At 40.1% G+C, this 20,578-nt stretch overlaps 1 protein-coding gene across 7 annotated transcripts in view; it reads left to right on the top strand.

Moving 5' to 3' along the window:
* The window catches only part of RBMS3 (RNA binding motif single stranded interacting protein 3), a 706,117-nt gene that overhangs the window by 354,365 nt on the left and 331,174 nt on the right, over window positions 1-20,578 (top strand). For all 7 annotated transcript variants that reach the window (XM_063408744.1, XM_063408737.1, XM_063408753.1 and 4 more), the window contains one exon: window positions 2,731-2,900. In XM_063408744.1, the coding sequence (XP_063264814.1) occupies window positions 2,731-2,900 (170 nt within the window). The remainder of the gene's footprint in view (window positions 1-2,730; window positions 2,901-20,578) is intronic.

The raw sequence follows: 20,578 nt of genomic DNA, 5'->3' as shown, positions 1-20,578 counted from the left end.
CTTGGGGCACAGCCTGTTGTATAGCCTCATTCTCTGTATACTGAGGACTTTTCTTCTTTTTTAAAATATCTGTGGCCTCAGAATTGGTGTAAATGTAGTTCGTATTCACTTCTCCATCCACTTTCAGCTGGTTGAGAGGGATGAAATGTCTTACACTTAAATTAGGATTAGGCCCCCAGTATTTTTCTCTGTGTGAGGATAAAGATCTTGTAATAGAATGAAAACGACTCTTTGTATTTCAAAGGTAAATTTCCACTTATTTTTTTCTTTTTTTTTTTGCTTATTTGGTTGGTATGAGAATAGGACATTTACTCATTATCTCCTGCTAAGACATATACAAGAATAACAATTAATAATTAAAGTATATAACACTTCATTGGCTTATGGAAAGATCTTTCGTTGCTTTACGTCATTTACGTGCGTTCAGTATGCATGGTGATCTGGGAGGTGTAGAGTAAAGCAGTAAGGATGTAACCTCAAACTCTGTTTGTCTTTTTATTTAACCTTAGTAATGCTCAAAATGTGCAAGATTACCACGGGATATTTCCTGAGCCCTTGCTATGTGAAAGCCCAACGTGTTATACACAGTCATACCTGCTCCTTCCATGGCCCTGCAGTGCACAGAGATTTAAATATGCTTTCAGACAGGACATTATGATATGGAGATGCCTATGTATTTAATACAGGTTGATGTTGCCTACAGCGTTATCCAGCTGGGCCGTGGCCAAGACATGGAGCTGATTTCCAAGATGTGTCCCCAGTGCTGGGGCTCAGTTGAGCTGGCTGCCTGTGCTGGTGCTCCAGGCTGCTGCTTCAGCTCTCTATTTCTGGGAATGACATTGAAGCTCGAGTGGGTGGGGATTACCCAGTCATAAAATGTGTGTGCAGAGAAATATGATCCATATGCATTAAGTGCTTTTGATTGTCAGCAAAAGTATCTGTGCAGAGACTTGGGGAAGGGAGCTCATTGCCCTTCTCTTTTACTGGAGATGAGAGTGACTGTCATTACTTGATAGCATGGTGATCACACTAAAAAACAGTATTTTTTCTTTTAATAGCTCCTACTTCAGTCACATTACAACTAGGTGAGATTGCAGAGGAATTCTGATGTCCTGACACTTGGTGCTATGTTCTCTCTCCCCTGGTTTAAATGGGAGAAACTGGGAAGAAGGAAAGATGCCAGGAGGAAAGGCATCGGTGCAAGTGTGGTGTTTCATTTCATTGAAACATCTGATCATCACCTGTCATTGATGCTCCCCTTATGCTCTCCAATTTTTTTTTCCTTCCTCTAAATAAGGGACTAAATAAAGGGAGTTGTTTGAAAGAGTTTAGAGCTACTTATTTAGAAACATCCATCTACCAAGACTGATTTAGTGTGTGCATGATTATAAGCACTAAAGTAGAGCCACTGACATAAAGGGGCAGTTGATTAGCATGATCAGAATTACTCACAGACTTAAATATTTTCTCTGTTCAAGGCCTAAATGCAGAACAAGCATATTAGAAGTCACTAAAGTGTCATTGCTGCTTGTAATGAAAATTGCAGATGTTTTGCTTTTATTAGTCCATTAGCATAGCATAGTTAGCTTAGCGTTGGCCCAACATTTACCTGCAGTTGTCACTACACATGAAGCTGGTATGATCAGCTGAATGTGCTGATCAGGTTGTGGAAATGGGATTTTCTCCCTCTCAGCAGGCAGTTACATTCCTGGAGCTCTGACTCCAGTTCCCATGGCTGCCTGTCTGGAGCTCGGTGCTCAGGATCCTCCAGTTCCTCCAAGTTCTTCCCTAGATTTCAGCTTTTCTGCACAGGTCACACTGGTGACAGGATGGCCTCCTCCTTTGCTCCTTTGTTCTCCTGGCAAGCACCCTGTGCTGTGAGTAAATACTCCAGTGGTCAGAGAGCCAGGGATGGTTGCAGCAATTGAAATTCCCCGTTGTTGCCTCAGATCAGAGATGTTTAGGTAACTTTTCTAGCGTGTGGGTGTCTTTTTTCACAGCATGTATTTACCAGTGAGTTAGGGGAGATTACTGTTTTTCCCTGTGAGAATGCCTCCCTTCTTAAGCAATATTTCTCAGTTGCTGTGTGTGGTTTGTGGTTGTTCAGAAGTGGGTAAGATTTTGAGAGCAGAAGGTCTCGGCCTGATCGTCTTTTCCAAATCCTGTTTCTCTATTGCAAAAGACATCCGTAACAACAGAGTGTTTTCAGGCTGCTTTGGAATTTTTTTCCTCTCAGACTAGCCAACCCTCTGCCACCTGACTCTGTGTGTACTGGGTGCTCCTCGTGTTTAAAAAAGACAAGCTTGGCTTCTGGCATCAGCTTCTGTACCTTTGGCTCAATATTCTTATTTGTGTTTTAGCGTACTCTTAGAGCAGATTGTGTTTAATTTCTTTCTTTAATGTTAGTACATTAGGAGTACCTTGAGTAGCTGTCATTTCAAAGCTTTGTTTTGTGATCTAGCTACTTTAATTCCAAATTAAAAAGTATAGTAGAATAATGCATTTCACAGCTATGGCTGAACCCAGAATGTTGGTTGGTGTGTTTTGCATTTTGGAAGGCATTGCTGGCTGGCAGTGGGTAGAGATGCCGTAGGAGCGGGCACCTGGAAGTGGTCAGGGAGGGCAGGACAAGCATGGTATAGTTCTGGGTTTACCTAGGTCAAGCACACGCTCCTGCCACGCTATTTTGCCTCTTCCACTAACAGCCTTTTTGTTTTGCTCTGTTTCCAGCAGTCCTATGCACCAGCTCCCCACCCCATGGCTCCTCCCAGCCCCAGCACAAACAGCAGCAACAACAGCAGCAACAACAGCAGCGGAGAGCAGTTGAGTAAAACCAACCTGTACATTCGAGGCCTTCCACCCGGCACCACCGACCAGGACCTCATCAAGCTGTGCCAGCCGTAAGTGCCCTTGAAATTCTCAGTGTCTGTCTGCAGGAAGGTGCCACAGCTGGCCTTCCTGCTTACACTGGTGTGGCCACTAGAAGGGATCAGAGGCCTCCTGCACTTGAAGGTTGACTGGTTTTCCTTTAATTTGAATGGCTAATTAATGCCTGCTGAAAATCTTCAGGTAATGAGTTTAGGGGAAGACAGGTGAGGGCCTTCACATTGACTTGTGTTTGCTGTAATCTGGTTCATTTCTTATGTTACAAGGAAAACTTGCAAGGCAGGAAAACCTCCCTAATGACGGATTTTATAGTTATAATGATCTGTGAATCACAACCCGGTGCACAACACAACATCATTTATCACCTTTTATGACTGCTGTGTCACATGTTGCTGGGCTCAAAGATTGAGAAGTATAAAACCCACTGAAGGTGGCCTTGTAGCCATATAATTAACATCTAATTAACTGCAGTGCCACTGAAAAATGATGCTGTAGAAAGTGGCATCTTCTACCTCCCTGTTTGTCTTGAGATTCGTATTTGCAGAGTGCACTGATAAACATTGATTTTATTGTGTTTTATTTGTGTTGAAACCAAAGAGGTGGCATAAAAGAGCTCTTTGCTCCTCATGCATCATCAAAAGAACTACTTCCTAAAATGTTGCACTCTTCTGCCCTTCTTCTCTTGACTAAATGTAGTGGGCAATATGATATGGCAACCTGATTGGAATTCCAAAATCTTGATTATTATTGATGACATGTGGGAGGGGAATAATCCAGTTTGAGATTCCAGCCAGAGATCACTATGGTGGAATTTAGCATAACACAATTTTTTGCATTGAAATAATCTCAAGGAGAAATTTGAAAAATAAAACTCCACTCTTGTTATGATGCAGAACTGCAGTGCTTTTGCCATAAAGTCATATATTCCAAAAGATGGCATCATCTCTATATTTTGTCATCAAAAATCAGCCTTTCAAATAGGTATCAATAAATGAAATTTGGTGAAGTGAGGAACAGTCTGGGGCTGATCTACAGACCTTAATCCAAATGACTGTTGTTTTGAAGCTTGCAACAGGAGTAACCATTTAGTGGGTTTTTACAATTTTATGACATTATGCCTTTTCTGATTTTGATCTAAAATCCTAAAAGACTTCCCTCAGTACACTTGAGGTGGGCATGACTGGCCAGGAGTGGAGCTAACAGTCCTACTGAAGTGATATCCAGACTTGAGTGAAATTATGTGAGCATGAAACTCATCCCTGTGACTTTCTGCTATTAAAGCTCCTGTGGGTAGAACTGACTCAGTGTTCACAGGAGAATAGTGTGCCGGTGACGTTTCGTGTTTCATGCAAGCTGAAATGTGAGTGTACTTGTCTGACATTTGTACAAACTGCACTCATTGATGCTTTCCACATGTGACAGTGGCAGATAATCCCAGTTCAGGGGCCAGATCCTCAGTAGGTATGAATTGACTGTAGTCTGCTGATGTTCAAAAAGCTGTTTTGCGATACATCTTCTTGCAGTCTGACCCTTCTCCAGTTCACATAAATGCTTTCAGCTGATCAGGACTGAACTAGCTATTCCTAAAGGAGCCTCACAGCTCTGGTGCTTAAGTGCTGCTGTCGTGGTGTGAGCAGTGATACTTGAACCATGAAGTTCAGAGAGTGTGTCCCTACCCCTTGTCTGCATATGGGAAGTGCACATCAAGGATCTGAGAGCTTCCTTTTAGCTCTGTGGCGAAATTTTTAACGTGCTCCACCAAACTTAATCTTGATATGAGATTAGAGGGCTTTGTCTTGCTGTCATGGGGTTCCTGTGTGAACAGATGCTCTTTCAGAAAAAATGCTGACACTGATTTTGCTGATTTTTCTATCCTTTGGCTGAATGTCAGTGAGGAGAAACCAGATAGTTCTTCTGACTTTTTTTCAGAAAATTAAAAGAATTTATTTAAGCATAAGAGAAATACAATGTAGGGAAGCTTAAACATTTGAAAACACAAGAATTTTTACTGGCAGCTATGGTGGTGCATTACCCCCCTCCTCCTTTCCAGGCTGCAGTGTGATCTGAGAAATACGTAAATATGACTTCTGCTCACACCCCTGTCAGTGATTTTTTTAAGCAATCTCAGACACTCTCTCTAATGACAGCAGTGTGTAGATTTTAAGTAATGTATTGCAAGATATTTTCTTTACAGGTGGTTACACAGTAGAGATAGATAAAGGTCCAAAGCTCTTATCTCTTCACCTGCCCCTACTCCCCAAAAACCCTAAAACCCAACCCTTCTCCCCAAAAACCCCACTAAAACCTAACCAAACAGTCTGCTGCTATATGGACAAGAACGATTTTTTTCAGATGTGTTGTCCTCTGTAGAGCTCTCTTGTAGCTTACATGCCTGGGGCTTCACCAAGCATTAAAGTCTTCATGTGAACAGGTATTTACAAATGAGCAGCAGGTGCTGGCTCCTAGGCTTCCTGCACAGCCTAATATTAGCATCATTTGCTGCAAGATGTGAAGTGAAAACCTTAATTCCAATCCATAAACCGTATTATTATTATTATTTTGTAGTAGAGTATTTTTGGAGAGCTGTGTTTAAGGGAAGTATTCACCAAAGCTGGCTTTTGTCCAGCACACTGGTTCCCACAGGCTCGCTGCCAGTGCCTAAAATGAGCCCTTCCGAACCCATTTCCTCTGCTCTAGCCTGGGATAAGGCTGCTAGCAGTACAACTATCACTTCTAATGTCTCACATTTGGCAGGCTGAGGCTAATGTTCCAAACCCACAGCATTTCTCTTTCAGAAGTACAGGAAATGCTGGAAACAATTATGTTTATGCACATTATCACATCCCATCCCATTTTCAGGTTTAGTCCCATAAGGAGGCCACCCTTCAAGCCTCGTGTAAAGTTTTTCATTTAATTGCATTTTATGAGGTGGATTAAGGAGGAGAAACCCTTTAATCAGAATTGTTTGATAAAGTACAGGGTTGTTTTGATGAATCCTGCCTGCTTTTCTGTCTTTCTGCTGTGTGTTTTTTTTGGTGTGCATTGCACACTAAACAGAAAACAACAGACTGGAGTACCATTGATGCTTGAAGTGCAGAGTCCATTACACGTGATGTGAGACATTTCTGACAAATGTTCTGACACTATCAAACCTTTTATCACTTTGAAAGTAACCTTGTCACAGTAATCTGTCAAACTGTTCATATAACTAAAGGAAAACAAGTCATCATAGGCTGTACAGTAGCTGAGTAAATGAAAAAAGAAAAATTGCTACCGGAAGATTTTTCTTTTTGTGTGGTTCTGGTCGTCAGTAGTTGGTTTAACATGTGTCCAGCAGAATTTCATCAAATTCGCTTTTGCAGCAGGGAGCTGCTAGTTTGCACTGTAACTTTTCGGACTCATAGTATAACTCTTTCAAAAGTTACATCAAAAAAGAGTGAAAGTGTTAAAGCAAGCAAGAATCTGTTGTTCTTTTCTGTATGCATCATTTTCTGGATTTTCATAAGTGCTGAGTAAAGGAACTTCCAGAAATGGACCTTGGCCTCTCTTAACCTTTTCTGAGGTTTTCGAAAAAAGAGGCATTATACCTATCTGTGATTATATTGATCATCAGAACTTATTAGTCTAAAACTTAAATGCTTATATATTCCGTAAAGATAATAGTAAGTATATCACATTATTTCTCAAACGTACACACTCTTTGCTGGTGTGGTGATATACACCATTGTCTGTATATCTGTCCAGTCAAAATATGCTTCTCATCAAAAGGGAAAGATAATCAGCCTTAAAATGTAACATTATAGACAGGAAAATTTGTATGGTGTGTCATTGTACAAGCAAAATATAAATTATTATCTCTGAAATAGTCATAATCTGTCACTTGAATTTTCATGCATTGTCTTAAGTTTCACCCAGAAAAATTCCAAGATCTTCTTAAAAACATACACAGATGAATTAGTGCCTTATTATTATACTAGCCACATCCTGTTCTTCCTGACTGCATCCTGGTGAAGATAAGTTGAAAGAAATCTCACGCACAGACTAAATATCTGAGCTTTATGATTTTAAAGTATATTTAATTTAAAGAAGTCAGTCTGCTTCTCAAGATTTTGGTATTTCTGTTTGTCCTTATATTTTTGCACCAAAGAAGATTTAGGCCCAAAATGTCTTAAAATAAGCTTTTCAGTAGGGAAAGAAAATTTGGGAAAAGTGTTATTTTATATCTCTTCCTCCCCCCCAGGTAATTTTGAAAAGTTGGCTTAAAATTCCAGCATTTGGCTAAAACCAAAGCATTCTGCATGCCACAGTTAAGACACTGACCTGTATTCAAAAGATAACCTCTGTCCATCTTGGTTCAGTCAATTGACTTCTTTGTGTTCCAGGGTAAAATTAAGGGCCTATTTAATAATTGAAATAACAACAACAACAACAATAAAAATATCTAAACCTAAAGAGAGTAAGTCTGTATTCTGCTCAGGCTAACTCTTGAGGAAGATGGGATAGAATTCTCTGAGATTTTCCAGGTATGGGAAATCTCTGCTGCCTGATGATTTCCATGAGTGATGCTTTCTTTAAATAACTTTGGATTTGATACTTTTGAGCAGGTTATTCAATGTTTTGGGGTTGTTTTGGATTAATGGGGTTGGTTGTTTTATTGTGGTTTTTTTTGTTGTTGTTGTTGGTTTTTTAATTTTTCTTTTGTCTGAAGGTATCCTGATTGACTCCTAGACAATTCATCAAGCGTGAGATTTTAGCCTCTCATTTAATTTTGAATGTCCTTGATTTTGTCTTGTGGAATGTCTGAATAAATATTCAGGCTGTCACTGTTTAGGTTCTACTAAAGGGTTAGTCCCAAGGCTAATGTAACTAAGGTTATCAATTGAAAAGTCACACATTAATTTACTTAAATTCTAGACTATTTTTGAAATGAACTGTGAGCATTCCTTTTGCCCTCACAGAAAAAGGCCAAGTTCATTGAGGTTTCAGAGGGGTTCAAGGTGCCTTTCAGGATAGGTTGTCTTGTTAACAACTGCAATAAGCACATTTCCATTAGACCAGGCTTTATAGCAAGTTCATGATGATCATTTCTGCCATGTGTTAAGGCAGCAAGAATTATACATTCCTGACTATTTTTATTTTCCCTTTATTTTGTTTAAATAACGAGACAATATTATATTATAATATATTATATGAAAACTGATGAAATGAAGGTGTGGGGAAAGAAAATTCCCTTCCTTTCCCATTTCTTACTGCATAAAAAAGTTAATTACAAATAATTATTGTGAACTATGGATAAAATAAACGTTAACCAAAATGCAATTGCCATAGTGAGCTCAGGACCAAAAAGACCAAAGCAATCTCTGCAGTAAATCTGTTCCACAATGAAGTCAGACAAAACTTGTACCCAGTGTAAACTGATGTTCTCATGCCGACCCTGGTGGAAACAAAACCCAAACTGTCTGAGACTTACAGAGTTTTAGGCTGTGTTTGCTCCTCAGTTTTTAAGAAGTAATCTTTGGAGTGGTAAAGGAATTGACTGCATTCTGTAACATTCTGTATGTTCAAGCAATGTGCACTCTGTCTGCCATATTAATTCAAACAAAACCACAACCTTCCTCTCTCCTGTAATTAATATCAGCTGACACCACTGCTCTGTGATGCAGCAGAGACTGAGAGGGCATGAAGGTGAGAGCACTCGTTCAGTGGGATTAGCTCATATAGGAACCATGTGGCATCACAGGGAACAGTTCCTGCTTAAAATCTTGGTGGGTATTTTGGTTCAGTGTATCCTGGTAATATGAGAACGGCTATGAAATCTGCTGAAGAGATCAGTCTTCATGCGAGCTAAAGAAATGCCCACACTTGAGGGGGAAAAAAAGAAAAAAAAAATCACAAATCCCCCTCTCCTCTCCCCTGGATTTTCTTTGCTTTTCCAAGTAAAAGAGGAAAGCAAAGTCCCAAGAAGGGTGTAGTGCTGGACCAAGCACCTCGCTGGACTAATGTGCTGATAGAAAGCAACGAAGGAGCTACATGAGTACACTCCTCTCATTTGTTAAGTTTGTATCTCCAGACCAGAGGAAAACACACTGATGGGTTAGAGTGGAGAAATCTGTATTCTTCTCAAGTTCTTGATATCATGGACTTTTCCTAAAAGTTTATTGAGAGGGGCAGGATAGGGAAGAAAGGTTAATTTTTTAAGTCAAAATGCTTTTGATCAGGAGCCAAGTGGTGAATGCTAAGGATGCATAAAGTAGGCATAAAAGCAGAGAAACCAGATTTGTTAATTTTTGCATTGAAGACATCTTTATAGTGATGATGCTTCTCAGTGCTAGGGGAAACACTGTGGGGGTTACTCTCTAGGTCTGAAATGATGCAATGCAGTGACCTTGTATTCCCTTTGAACAACATCTTTGTTTCTGAAATCAGTTGCTTTGCATTTTTGCAGCCAGCTATGTGAATATTAGATTTTTGCAGTGTGTAAATATGGACATGGATGTGTACAGGTGTTTTTCTTCTTTACCTGATGTAGTTGAAAAATTATTTGTACATTCATTCCTGTTGAAATAATCCCCAAATGTCTTCCATTGTTAGAAACAAACATTAAAGCTGCCTCAGCAGGCAATGAACCAGTCCTCCTCTTACCTTTCAGGGTAAAACAAACCTCCTCTTTCATCAGGGAAAACTTTCTTACCTCCTCTTTCATCAGGGGAAACAAAACTTTAGTGCAGCAAATGCCCACAGCACTACAGAGAGCTCCATCTCGGATGTGAACGTTCCCATTGTCAGGAAGAAAGGCAGAAAAATAATCTGCGTAAAATAATAAATGAGCACCTGCACTCTCCCCTGTTTTGAACATGCCTGTCTTTTCACTGGAGTGTGACAGTGTCAGTGAGAGTTTCTCATCTCCTTTCAAGTTGGATGAACCTGATTTAATGGAAGATATGGGAGGAGGCAGCATTTTCAGACACTGCTGCTTGAAAATATTTCTTCTGATGAATTTTAATTAAAGTCCTTGTGGAATAAAAAAGAAAGAAAAGAAAAAACCCACCCACAACTAAAAAGAGAACTCAGAAATATTGAGTTTTCTGTAGCAGTGTGAAGGGCATGACCATAACAGCCACTTGTTTTGCTTGCTGTGCAAGTGGGATGTTGAGATAGGAGGGCAACACAGTTAATGAGCTTCTACTAACCTGTTCTGAGATGTATGATTCCAGTCTTTGCTTGTCCTCTTCCTTTCTCCACTTCTCCAGCATATTTTTTGTGCAGCCAGTCAGCCGTGGCATCACCATCCATCCATGAGGCTACTGATGCATCCCTTTGAGTCTGAAACTGCTCATGGCCAGAAACTGTCCAAAGGATGGACAGGCTCTCCACCATATAAGTCTGTGAGACATAAACTTTTGTAATGTGGATGTTCTCTGTGGAAGGGCTTTCATAACCATGGATCTATCGACAGGCTGAATTTTTCAGCCCCTTAAGGTGTCTTGTAAAACTCTGGTGCTTGGTTTCTGTTTTCCGGTGAGGGAGCTGGCTGAATGCTGTTGGTTTGATAAAGGTTGCTTCACTGTTGTCCTTTAAGGCACAGTGGTGATTTGTTGGGGTTTTTTTTTAGTGGCAATGCAAGTTCTGGTTATCTTTATTTCTTCTGTTTTGAAGCTTATCCATGTGTTTTAGATTTGTCTGCATTTTTGGTGTTTGTTCTTTTAAATTCCATGGTGTCAGGTTGAGTGTGTCTTTGTGATCTCATATCCTTTGAGAGCTGTTGGCAGCAGTGGGAGAGCAGAACCAGTTGCTGTCTTACATGGGCAGAGAGTGGAAGTTCTGTGACTGGCATGTGGTTTATACTCCTTAGGAGTCACCAGCTTTTGAGAGGAGATGGAGACATGCTGTTCACGTTCTGACATTTGTGTGGCAGAAATGTTTCTGTAACCTTTTCCTTGAAGGTATGACGCAGATAATGTTCTGCTCTGTTTGAGAACTACATTGTCCTAAAGTTTTACTGAAAGAAAACAATACGAGCTATGCTTAACAACCCCCCTCCCCAATCCAACAATAACCTGGGCGCTGCTTCCAGCTAATGGCAAAAATCTTAGTGCATGCCTGCAGTTTCTATGCAAGGGGAAGTGGCAGGCCAACTTTGGTGGCAGAGCTATTGAATATTATCAGCACGAAACAAAAATGTCATTGTGTTCAGCCGCTAGACTTTCTCATACCATTCCAAACAAGCATCGACAAGAGCTCTGTGCTATGTAGCATGCAATGTTCTTCATTCCAAGTATTCTGTAACTTCCCAGAATTATTTGTGTGACAAGTGTTGCTACTACATTTGTGCTAAAGGCTGCAAAGGGTTTAATTTTTTTAAGGATGTTCACTAGAGAAGGAATTTCTTAGAGTCGTTGCAACTACGTCAGAAGTTTTTCTATTTGCCACGTTATAAACAGAGACGGGAATGATGGAATGTTTTCAGCCTAATTTTTAAAAGATGTTAAACTGACAGATCTAAAAAGATTTTCTCTGTTTTGGGCATGTATTTTCTATGTGCCCATCATGAGCCTTAGGGAATGTGGAGTCCTCTGGATTCTAGTTCTCTTGGAAGGTATCTAGCCACAGCTCTGGGGAAACCCGAAATAAAACAATGAAGGCAGTAGCAATGTAGAATTACAGGACCTAGTTGGAAACAGAAATTCTGCCAACAGACACCCAAGTCTATGGAAGCTTCATGGAAGCACAGCAGTCTGTTCAAATAGCAGTTATTGAAGGATCACAGGCATGTTATTGTTTCAGTGTAATACAGGTAATAAGTGAAGCATTTATGGCTATTACTGCCTGGTGATCACATGAAAAAAAAAAGAAAACAGACATGCTTTCCTTGCTTCAGCTTCCCAGTTCAGCATTTTCATATTCTCCTGGGGTTATAATCCAATTATGAAACTTCAATTATTTTCTGTAATTCATTGATTCAAGAAGAACATTAACTTTTTAGTTTCTTTATAGTAGGGAACTAATAATTAAAAGGGGTAAAATTATTCACAGAGTCATAGAATTTAAGATCCAGAAGAAACCAAAGGATGGTCTACCATAATTTTCTAGTTGATTCAGATCTTTAAATTTCCTTTCTTTGTTCCTGGACTAAACATAGAAATTTATTTTGATGTAAAGAATGTGTTCTAGGAAAGAACCCACTCTGGAACTGAAGGTATGAAAACAACAGCAAACCTACCACTGTTGCTAAGAGTTTGTTCCTGTTAACCATGTTCTCTGGTCAGAATTTCTAACCCATCTGCAAATCAAGTTTCTGGTCTTAATTTTTCGTTGTTTGTTCCTGGTGTAATGAGATTAAGGATCTCTCTGATCGTCTTGCTCCGTTCTTCTCCCAGATGCACTTATGCAGTCACTTTGTGGATTTTTTTTCTTTAAGAATCCAAATAGATGGCGCAGTTTAAGTATCTGATTGTAAGGCAGTTTTCTCCAGCCCTTGGATAATTTCATCAAGGACTGCAGGCATCATTTAAATGTTTTTAAAACTAATTATTTCATATTTATGGACATTTGTTATTATCCTTAGTTTATGTATGTTCGTATGTGTCCTTAAGTGGATGAAATGTATTAGTGGAACGTCTGTGTTCCTATGAAGCACAAGAAATGATACTCAAAAGCTGCTGTGGTGTCTTAGTGGGAGTGTCAGGAGGTGGCACATGCACTCTGTGAGAACACAGAACACTGGGACCAGCATTATGTCAGAAGCAGAAGCTCATCTCTAATCCTCTGTGCTTTTGATTACCTTTAATTTGAAGTCATGTGTCTGTCCATCCTCGGCTGTGAGCAACAAAACCCTATGAATGAGAAAACTGCAGCACCCTTGAAGCTTTACTATTAAAAGTAAGGAATTTGGATCTAAGCCATACCTAACAATGTCTTTACTCATGTTTAAAGTACCAGGTCTCCTCTGCTTTACTTAAATCAACATCAAATTTAGAATCGCCAATTAAATGGACTATGGCTAGAATGTTTTTTTAACTATAATAATTTAGCACAAATAATTCAATAGAAAGTTTATTAAATGCCTCAGGAAAAAATGAAGTGCCTTATAATAAATGAATTCCTATCACATATATGAACACACAGCCAGTTCAAGGACCTGAAACATTTATATAGGACAATCTCTTGACTCAGAATAAAATGAAGTCAAGGCAAGTGCATCTAGAAGGAAAGGAAAAATGATGCCTGTGGTGGAAAAAATGGAAAATGATCAAGTATTTGGTGGGTTTAAATGAAAGCAGGGTGCTATACTCATGACATGATTTTGGTCAGTCCAAGGATTGGACCACAGACATGACTGTTAACAGGTCTTAGAGATGTGGGAGGCAGGTTGTAATGATACAGCTGTTAAATGCTATCAGCACTTTCAGGAATTGTAGTTGTTCCATCTCGATTCTCATGGAGTGGTAAGAAAAAAATCTGTGTTTTATAACATGGGATTTGCAAGTGTTAGTTCTTATTAGATTCCTGTGTTCATTGATTCTTACTGAACTTAGATATGGAGAAACAAGAATTTCTCTCAATCGCAAGACCACATTTCTTGTCCCTCCTGTGTCCCTGCCATGCTGTTCCCATGGTCCATTGAGGACATGGAGCTGCTGTTAATTCAGCACTAGTAGCCGAATCTCCCACTGCTTCTGGTCAAGTATAGCTCTATGGACAGCATTCAGGCGTTTTGTGGTGAGGAAGAGGTGGATTAGAGAGGCAGGAGGTGTAACTACAGCACATTGCAACTGCTTGGATGGTGTTGTCTGTCAGTGTGTAGGGAGCCACCTATGTGGAACAGAAGTAAACTCCTCATTCTCCCTCATTCTTTTTTCCATGGCTCCTCATGTCCTCCTTTCTTCTCTAATGCAATCCTCCTCTAAAGAGGGATGTGTCTGCAGTGTAGTCAGGCTCGTAATTTGCTTAGGTGCTGGTTAGCAGTGGAAGGGTATTGATGAGAAACTCATGTTAGATCTCCCTTTGGAGGCTGCCATGCAGTTTTTACAGTTCGTGTACGTGTGGCGTTGCAGTCTCTCCACAAAAACTTTGGAAAGGGATTTTTGAAGCACGGTGCCCCTAGTTAGTAGCTGTCACCAGTGTGTGAGGTGTGCTCCCTGTGGACAGTTTAGCAGCCCTCTGTTGCACCTGGGGCCGAAAGGTCGCCCAGTAAATACATCTCTGTCTTCTCAGGCTGCCAAGTCACGGCATCATCGTGTAGGACTCGCGATATGGAGCCTGTGAGAGAGCTCTCTGCACCTCAGCAGACTGACAGGCCTGGGGACCCTTTTTGGCTGAGGGATGTGCTGCGGCAGGCTGCCCGGTGGGGACATCGAGGCACATTGGACGTGCTGAGGGCTCCTGGGATTCAGGCTGTGTGCCAGCAGTGAAGTGCTTATCCCGTCCTAACAAGGTAGCACTGCAGTCCTGCTATGAGGAGGGCTTCAGCTGCTCTGCTTCATGGTATTCAGTGGCAGCAGGAGCAGGAAAGCGTGCTCTCCTGTTACACAGAAATCACTAATGCTGCCTTCAGGAGTGGCGGGTAATCCAATCGCACCCACAGACATGATACTGACGTAACATTAAAGGGCTGCCTAGACCAGCAAAAGACAGGAAATCGTGGAGTTCAGGCTTGAAATTTTATCCTCAACTCACCCATATTGTGTCAAGGTATTTGGAAATTTCCAGAGCGTGTGATTTTGTGGGATTGTGGGGTGGATTGTCCTGTTTTGTATGCAGAGGATTTCCTTGGTTAATATCAGCCAGCATTATTGAGAGTTATGTAAAGAAATCATGGCACAATATACAAAGTGTAGCTGGACAATGCGAGATTTAAATATGAATGTCTTGGTTTGGGCAGTTCCCCACCCCAGCTTTTTTGAAGTACTGCATCAGGCATTCAGTGTTGACATTTTTCAGATCAAGTTGCAGTTCAGTAGCTAAGGCCCTCCTCCAGTTTCAAAACTAATTTTTAGATTTGGGTTTTTTCTGATCATAGTCACTAAAAAGATTTTGTTTAAAATTTACCTTTTAATTTAAAGACACTACTGTTTATTTAATGTAAATTCACTGGAACCAAGCCGAATACTAAACAGAACCCATAAAAGCCAGCTCTATATCCATCTTTAGGCTTTATGAATATTTTTCTTTATTTTTGGTACTGCTGAAACTATTTATGTAGCTTGTGACTTTGAATCCTCCATTGTACCTCCCTGTACAGAAAAGACAGAGGGGAGTTCTTGCAAGAACCCCATGGGTCAAGGAGGAGATAGGGAATCAGTTTAGAGTCTATTCACAAGATGTTTATACAAAAGGCTTAAGCAGTTTTGTGAGTACAGTCATTTTGTTTTACCCATTGGCATCAGAGGCACCAAGAGTTAAGGGGAGAATTGTCTGTCCCTCCAAGGATGGGCTGTTGTTGCAGACAGATGTGAGATGGCAGATCTCCCAGGAATGGTGAAGCCAGCAGGTACACTGCTTGCAAAACAGTTAAAATGGCAAGAAGTGCAGCACCCAGGTATTTTCTCACATCTTCAGGCAGACTGTGCAATCTGTGCTGAGATGTATTCTGCCCTTGGATGCCAGTCCCCAAGTAAAACCTGTGCGAGTCCTAGTAACATCTGATTAGAGTTTGTTCCTACGTGGGGGAAGAAGGGAACTACCTCCTCTGGGAGAGAGGAAACTACATAATGACTCTTACCTGGGAGAGATTAAAAAAAAAATCAATCTAATGCAGTGAAGTAAAGAGTGACAGAAACCAGCAAGAATCATTTTATTCGTGTAATAGCTCATTTGGGGATTTTGTATGGTGTTTTCTGGGGACGATGAACTCTTGGTATGGTTGAGCTCTGAGGCTGTTACAATTTTTCCCCATTTGCTTTCTGTGCTACGGAGCTGGGGAGGAGTGCCACCGTGTCTGTCTGTCTCTGTGGTGAACAGGATGGTCATTAATGACCATGCATAGAACAGTAGGATGGCTGTATCCTAGGGGAAATCAATTTTCTGCAGAGAGCCAGGCTTGTAAAGAGTAGAAAATTTCCACTGAAGGGAAGGAGGGGAAAGGGAGACAAAATTGCAGAGCAGGGATTAAAAAATACAAAGGCTTCAAAAGTAAGGGAAGACTCAAAAGGCTTTCTGCACCAGGTGGCTTTTTTTTTTCCCTGTCAAAACTGAGCAGGTCTTGAACATACTAATCATGGAGGTGTGGGAGAAATCAGCCTTTGGGAGAAGGTCAGGGACACGGGACATGGGGAGGTTGGGGAGAAAACTGCCTGGGGTTTAAACAAATGATTCTTTTTTTCTTTTTTAAAGTGCATTTTTCTTTTAGATGGAGAACAAACATGCAGAACTGAGTAAGTAGTGTGCATTTCATATTCAGTGTGCAGTTCTTGAAGGAGCCTCTATTGAAGATGCTTCTGGGTTTTAGAGCCAGGCAGTGAAACCTGGGGCCAGGTCAAAGCCAGCTGAGGTGGCTCCATGTTCTCCTGCAAAACTGGCATGCCTGTGGTGTGGATGAGTCCTTGTGCTCCTCACCATGTGCAGGAATTCAGACTAGGGCTGGAATTTTTCTGCCATTCTCCACTCTTAGGCTTTTGTCTCTTCTCTGAATCAGTTTCACTGTGACATTGAGTGTCTCTCTCAACTTCGGGTGGCCCTGAGGCCACGAAAATTCCCCCCCCCCCACCTCCCCCCCTGTAATAGTTGACTTCACTCTCACTTCTGCAGATTTCCTTCTAATCAAACCTTGATGTTCCCTTTGCAGAGATGGAGAAAGTTTTTTCAAGCTCTGATATGAGAGTAAAATAACAGCATCCTAGAAAAAAAAAGCTGTTTCACAGGGGAGATAAGGGAACTAAGATGCAACTGGTGTTAAATATCATCATGCAGATACCAGCATTAATAAGAGTATATTTTCTTAGACTTTTAAAAGTATGTTTGTATATCTTAAAAATGTAAGCAAACATAAACCTTTGCAACTCAAACAAGAGGATGATTCTTTTCTGACTCTGCTTAATATTAAAGGCTAAACCAGAGATAAGATAACATACTATAAACATGGAAGCTTGAACAAAGAAACTGTTGTCCCGAGAATGTGGGAATGAAAAAGAAAATGAAGTTTGAACATAGGAAATGGTCTTACAAAATGGAATGTTGCTTTTAGAGTAACATTTAATGCCTCTCAGAAATTGCAAAAGAGGGCAAATCCACAGGTTTTTCTCTTGATCTCTGTGGTCTCTGGAGCAAGCCCAAGTAAAGCGAAGGGCAAAGGCATATGGAAAATGAGTTGCTAAAGCAGACCTTTTCTTTTGCCTTGGCTTCTTATTCAAGATGTTGGTGTTTTGAGAACTTCCTTTCCTGAACAGCAGAAAGAGAAAGGATCAGAAACTCCCTAGGTCTGAGTAAGTGGGAGAAAAGACTGCAAATGCTGTGGATGACTAAGATGTTTCAGGAATGCATAAATATATGGTCTGATCCTGCAAGTGCTAGGTTGATGAAAGCTGGCCATTGGGTGCATTCAAGGCTGTCCAGGATATGAATTCAGTCATTCACAGTTGTAAATATTTGCAGAATATTTGCCTGTTTCTCAAAGAATATGTTTGACTCCGTGAAGGATGACTGTGACCTTTTACATAGGTTTTGTACTTTCACTTCTGATTGGATGTTCAAAAAGTTGCTATAAGTGATCATTGTAAATTTTGTGTTACTAATTTTTAAACCCAGCACCTTTGGGAGACTGTGTGGCAGAATACACGTGCTGGAATATAATTTATCTAATATAATTTATAATAATATAATTTATGCATAGGATATACTTTTTATTTATGTGTGTGTTAGCAGTAACTGAGGGGTGTCAGCACTGGAGTTTTGATCCATCTTTAAATCCAGCTCTTTTTATAAGGTGGGAAATAGATCACAGGCTGGATTTGTTCCTTGCTATATTTTTTTTCCTTCGTATTGTTTTCTGGGACCAAACCATGCAGCTGTCAAGGAGCATTCTTACCCTACCTGAGGTTGTTCACTAATATTTGATGAAGACGTAGCCCTTGGTGTTGCCATGCCTTAAAATTTTATTGCTAGGTTCACAGTATTTGTTTCTTAAACCCTTAGTTCCTTAGGCATGTGATAAGGTAGAGAACTCAGCTTTCAATTCTTATAAAAATGTAGGTTTCTTTCCCTCATGGCTCTAAAGAGAAGCATGAAAATACAGCCTGAGTTTATCACAAAGGCTTAAAATATATAAGCAAAAGGACGTCTCATCTTTATTTGTAATTTTTTAATGTCAAAATAAATTTCCTAACCTTTTCTTGTGCATTAAAGAGCAATTGACAGTGCTGTGGTCCTTGACCAGTTTCAGGAAGATGTGGATTTATCCCAGTGAATCACAGTTCTCTCTCTCTCTCTCTTCAAGTAAGCCCAATACTCAGAATGAGGTCTCAGATTTTCCATGTGTATCTTTATATGGTTTGAGGATTGTATCTTATTTAATTAGTTTATTTGAAAATGCCTGAAGCCAGTAATATACAAAAGTCTTTTCTTGAGGGCTCCCAAGCAACTGAAGCTAAATTGCTTCCAAATTCAGCATTACTGGTCAGATTTCAAAATGTGCTCACTGTGTCTTTTCAGTGAGTCTTTTGTTCCTGGGGTACAAATTTTCGGCAGAAACATAAAATATTTAAATTCTTGTGCTTTTCTGTAGATCTGCCCATGGATATTTCAGAAAGGATGGGCTACAATGCATCTCTTTATTGCTTTCCATCTAGGGTTCTGCGTAGCAGGACCAACCAAGTGTCCTTTTAAGGACAGAAGACTCTATGGCTGCAAAGAGTTTATTTCATTAGTGAATCCCATGGCTTATTTCATCCTTTTCTGGTCCTTGCTGGCTGTTTTTGGGCACAAACTTAGCCACAGCAGAGCACAGCAATTGCCAGTGTTGGCTTTTCTTCTGTAGAAGACTCATGGCCAAGGTGTCCAGTGGGAGCAGCTGGCACAAAACCTGAGCTTTTGGTTAACTAAAATCTTGTCTTTCTTAGGCTCAGAAGTGTTGACTGATGAGCAGAGAGCTACAGGATGTCCTAGTTATGCTGCACAACCTGCCCCTTGACGTTTTCTTAAAGCAGAACTTCAGCACATGAGGCAATTGCTCCATCAGGGTAAATCAGGGCAGCCAGCAGAAGGGTGCCACATTTCTGGAAAGCAAAAGTCTGATCCAAAGTGAAGTTTTTAATAAGCTTTCCCTCTCCAAATATATTTATTTACCTGACATAGTGAGGCTAATATGTTCAAATATGTCCACCTATTTTTGGATAATAAAGAGCAAAGAATTATTTATACAATAGACAAAGACTCTAAACTAAATACCTTTTTAAACCTGTAAATGTGTTTTATATCAGGTGACTCTTCATTTAATGCTGCATTCACTTGCAAGTTTTTAGTGGATTTGAAAACAAAAAATACTATTACATGATTCATAAATTATGTATCCGTATTGCATGTGGGGCAGCTTCGCCCAGTTTGAATTTAGTTGTTGACATAATTATCACTCAGGAGAAGGTTTTGGTGAATGCCTGGGAGTTGTGGTGAGTTACCAGCTAGAGCAGATTTGTCTTCTTCAGGCTAATTACTGTGGTGGTTGTAGGCCTTGCACTGAGGAGAGCAAAGCCCTGGCTGGCTGGGAACATGCCATTGTATGTCCTGTGTGCATCTGTTTGCTGTGTCGAGGCTGTAGGGAGGACCTTCCACACCAAACAAGCACGTTAATTTACGAGCCTACAACATAATTTAGCCCTGAGAAATGCTGTTCGTCCTGTTTAAGTTCAACATGCCTGGAATTGTACACGTGCATGAGTATTTAAAAATATCACGAACAAATAGCTTATCGAATCTGTTTTCACACACTCTCCCGAGCCTGTCGATATGTAAGAGTTGTACAAATAAATGGACTGCAAAATCTTTGCTTTTATAAATATACTAGATGGAATTAAAATTCAAAGGAACTCAAACCCAGAGGTATTCTGTCCCAGTTCTGGGTAAGCAGTGTGAACTTTTGCCCGCATAATTGTAAAAATCCAAATCCAAGCGCTTGTTGTTTCTTCTTGAAAATTTCAGGCAGAAAAAAATATGTGTTTCTGTGCCACTTTTTTCAAAGTTCAGCCTTTGGAAAATGAATACAACTGTGACATTCCAGCCCTGGAAATAAAAGGATTAAAATAAATATATTGAAGAAAAAGAATATTTTCTATGATGTAGTTCCTGAATGATGTATTTTGCAATTTAAAATACTGAAGAAACAGTTCCTCTCAAAACTGTATTGTTTCTAAAAACAACCCAAGTACCTGATTTTTCTGACTTATAAATAATGAAATGAGAGCTGCGTAAACTCAAGAAGTCTCACTCACACATTTGACTCAAGTGGCCTCTGTGTGAACCCTATAAAATACTTTAGCTTTAAATTATCAGTTTGAGTTCATGGTCCCTGGTGGTAGCTGGTGTTCTTGCTTTTATCTGTAATTCCTTTTCTTTTCAATTCCTCTTCTTTTTCTTGTCTATTATAAGAGAGGAACCATCTGATTGAGGCATATATATATATATATATATATATTACAATATGTTGCAGTCATTGAATTCTTTTAAGAGTAAATTGTTTTAGTGAAGTGTCAGAAAATCTTCCCAA

The sequence above is a fragment of the Prinia subflava genome, chromosome 1, assembly GCF_021018805.1.
Source record: "Prinia subflava isolate CZ2003 ecotype Zambia chromosome 1, Cam_Psub_1.2, whole genome shotgun sequence".
Taxonomy (NCBI): Eukaryota; Metazoa; Chordata; class Aves; order Passeriformes; family Cisticolidae; genus Prinia; species Prinia subflava.
The sequence above is the reverse complement of the archived record's forward strand: the minus strand, read 5'-3'. Positions and strand labels throughout refer to the sequence as shown.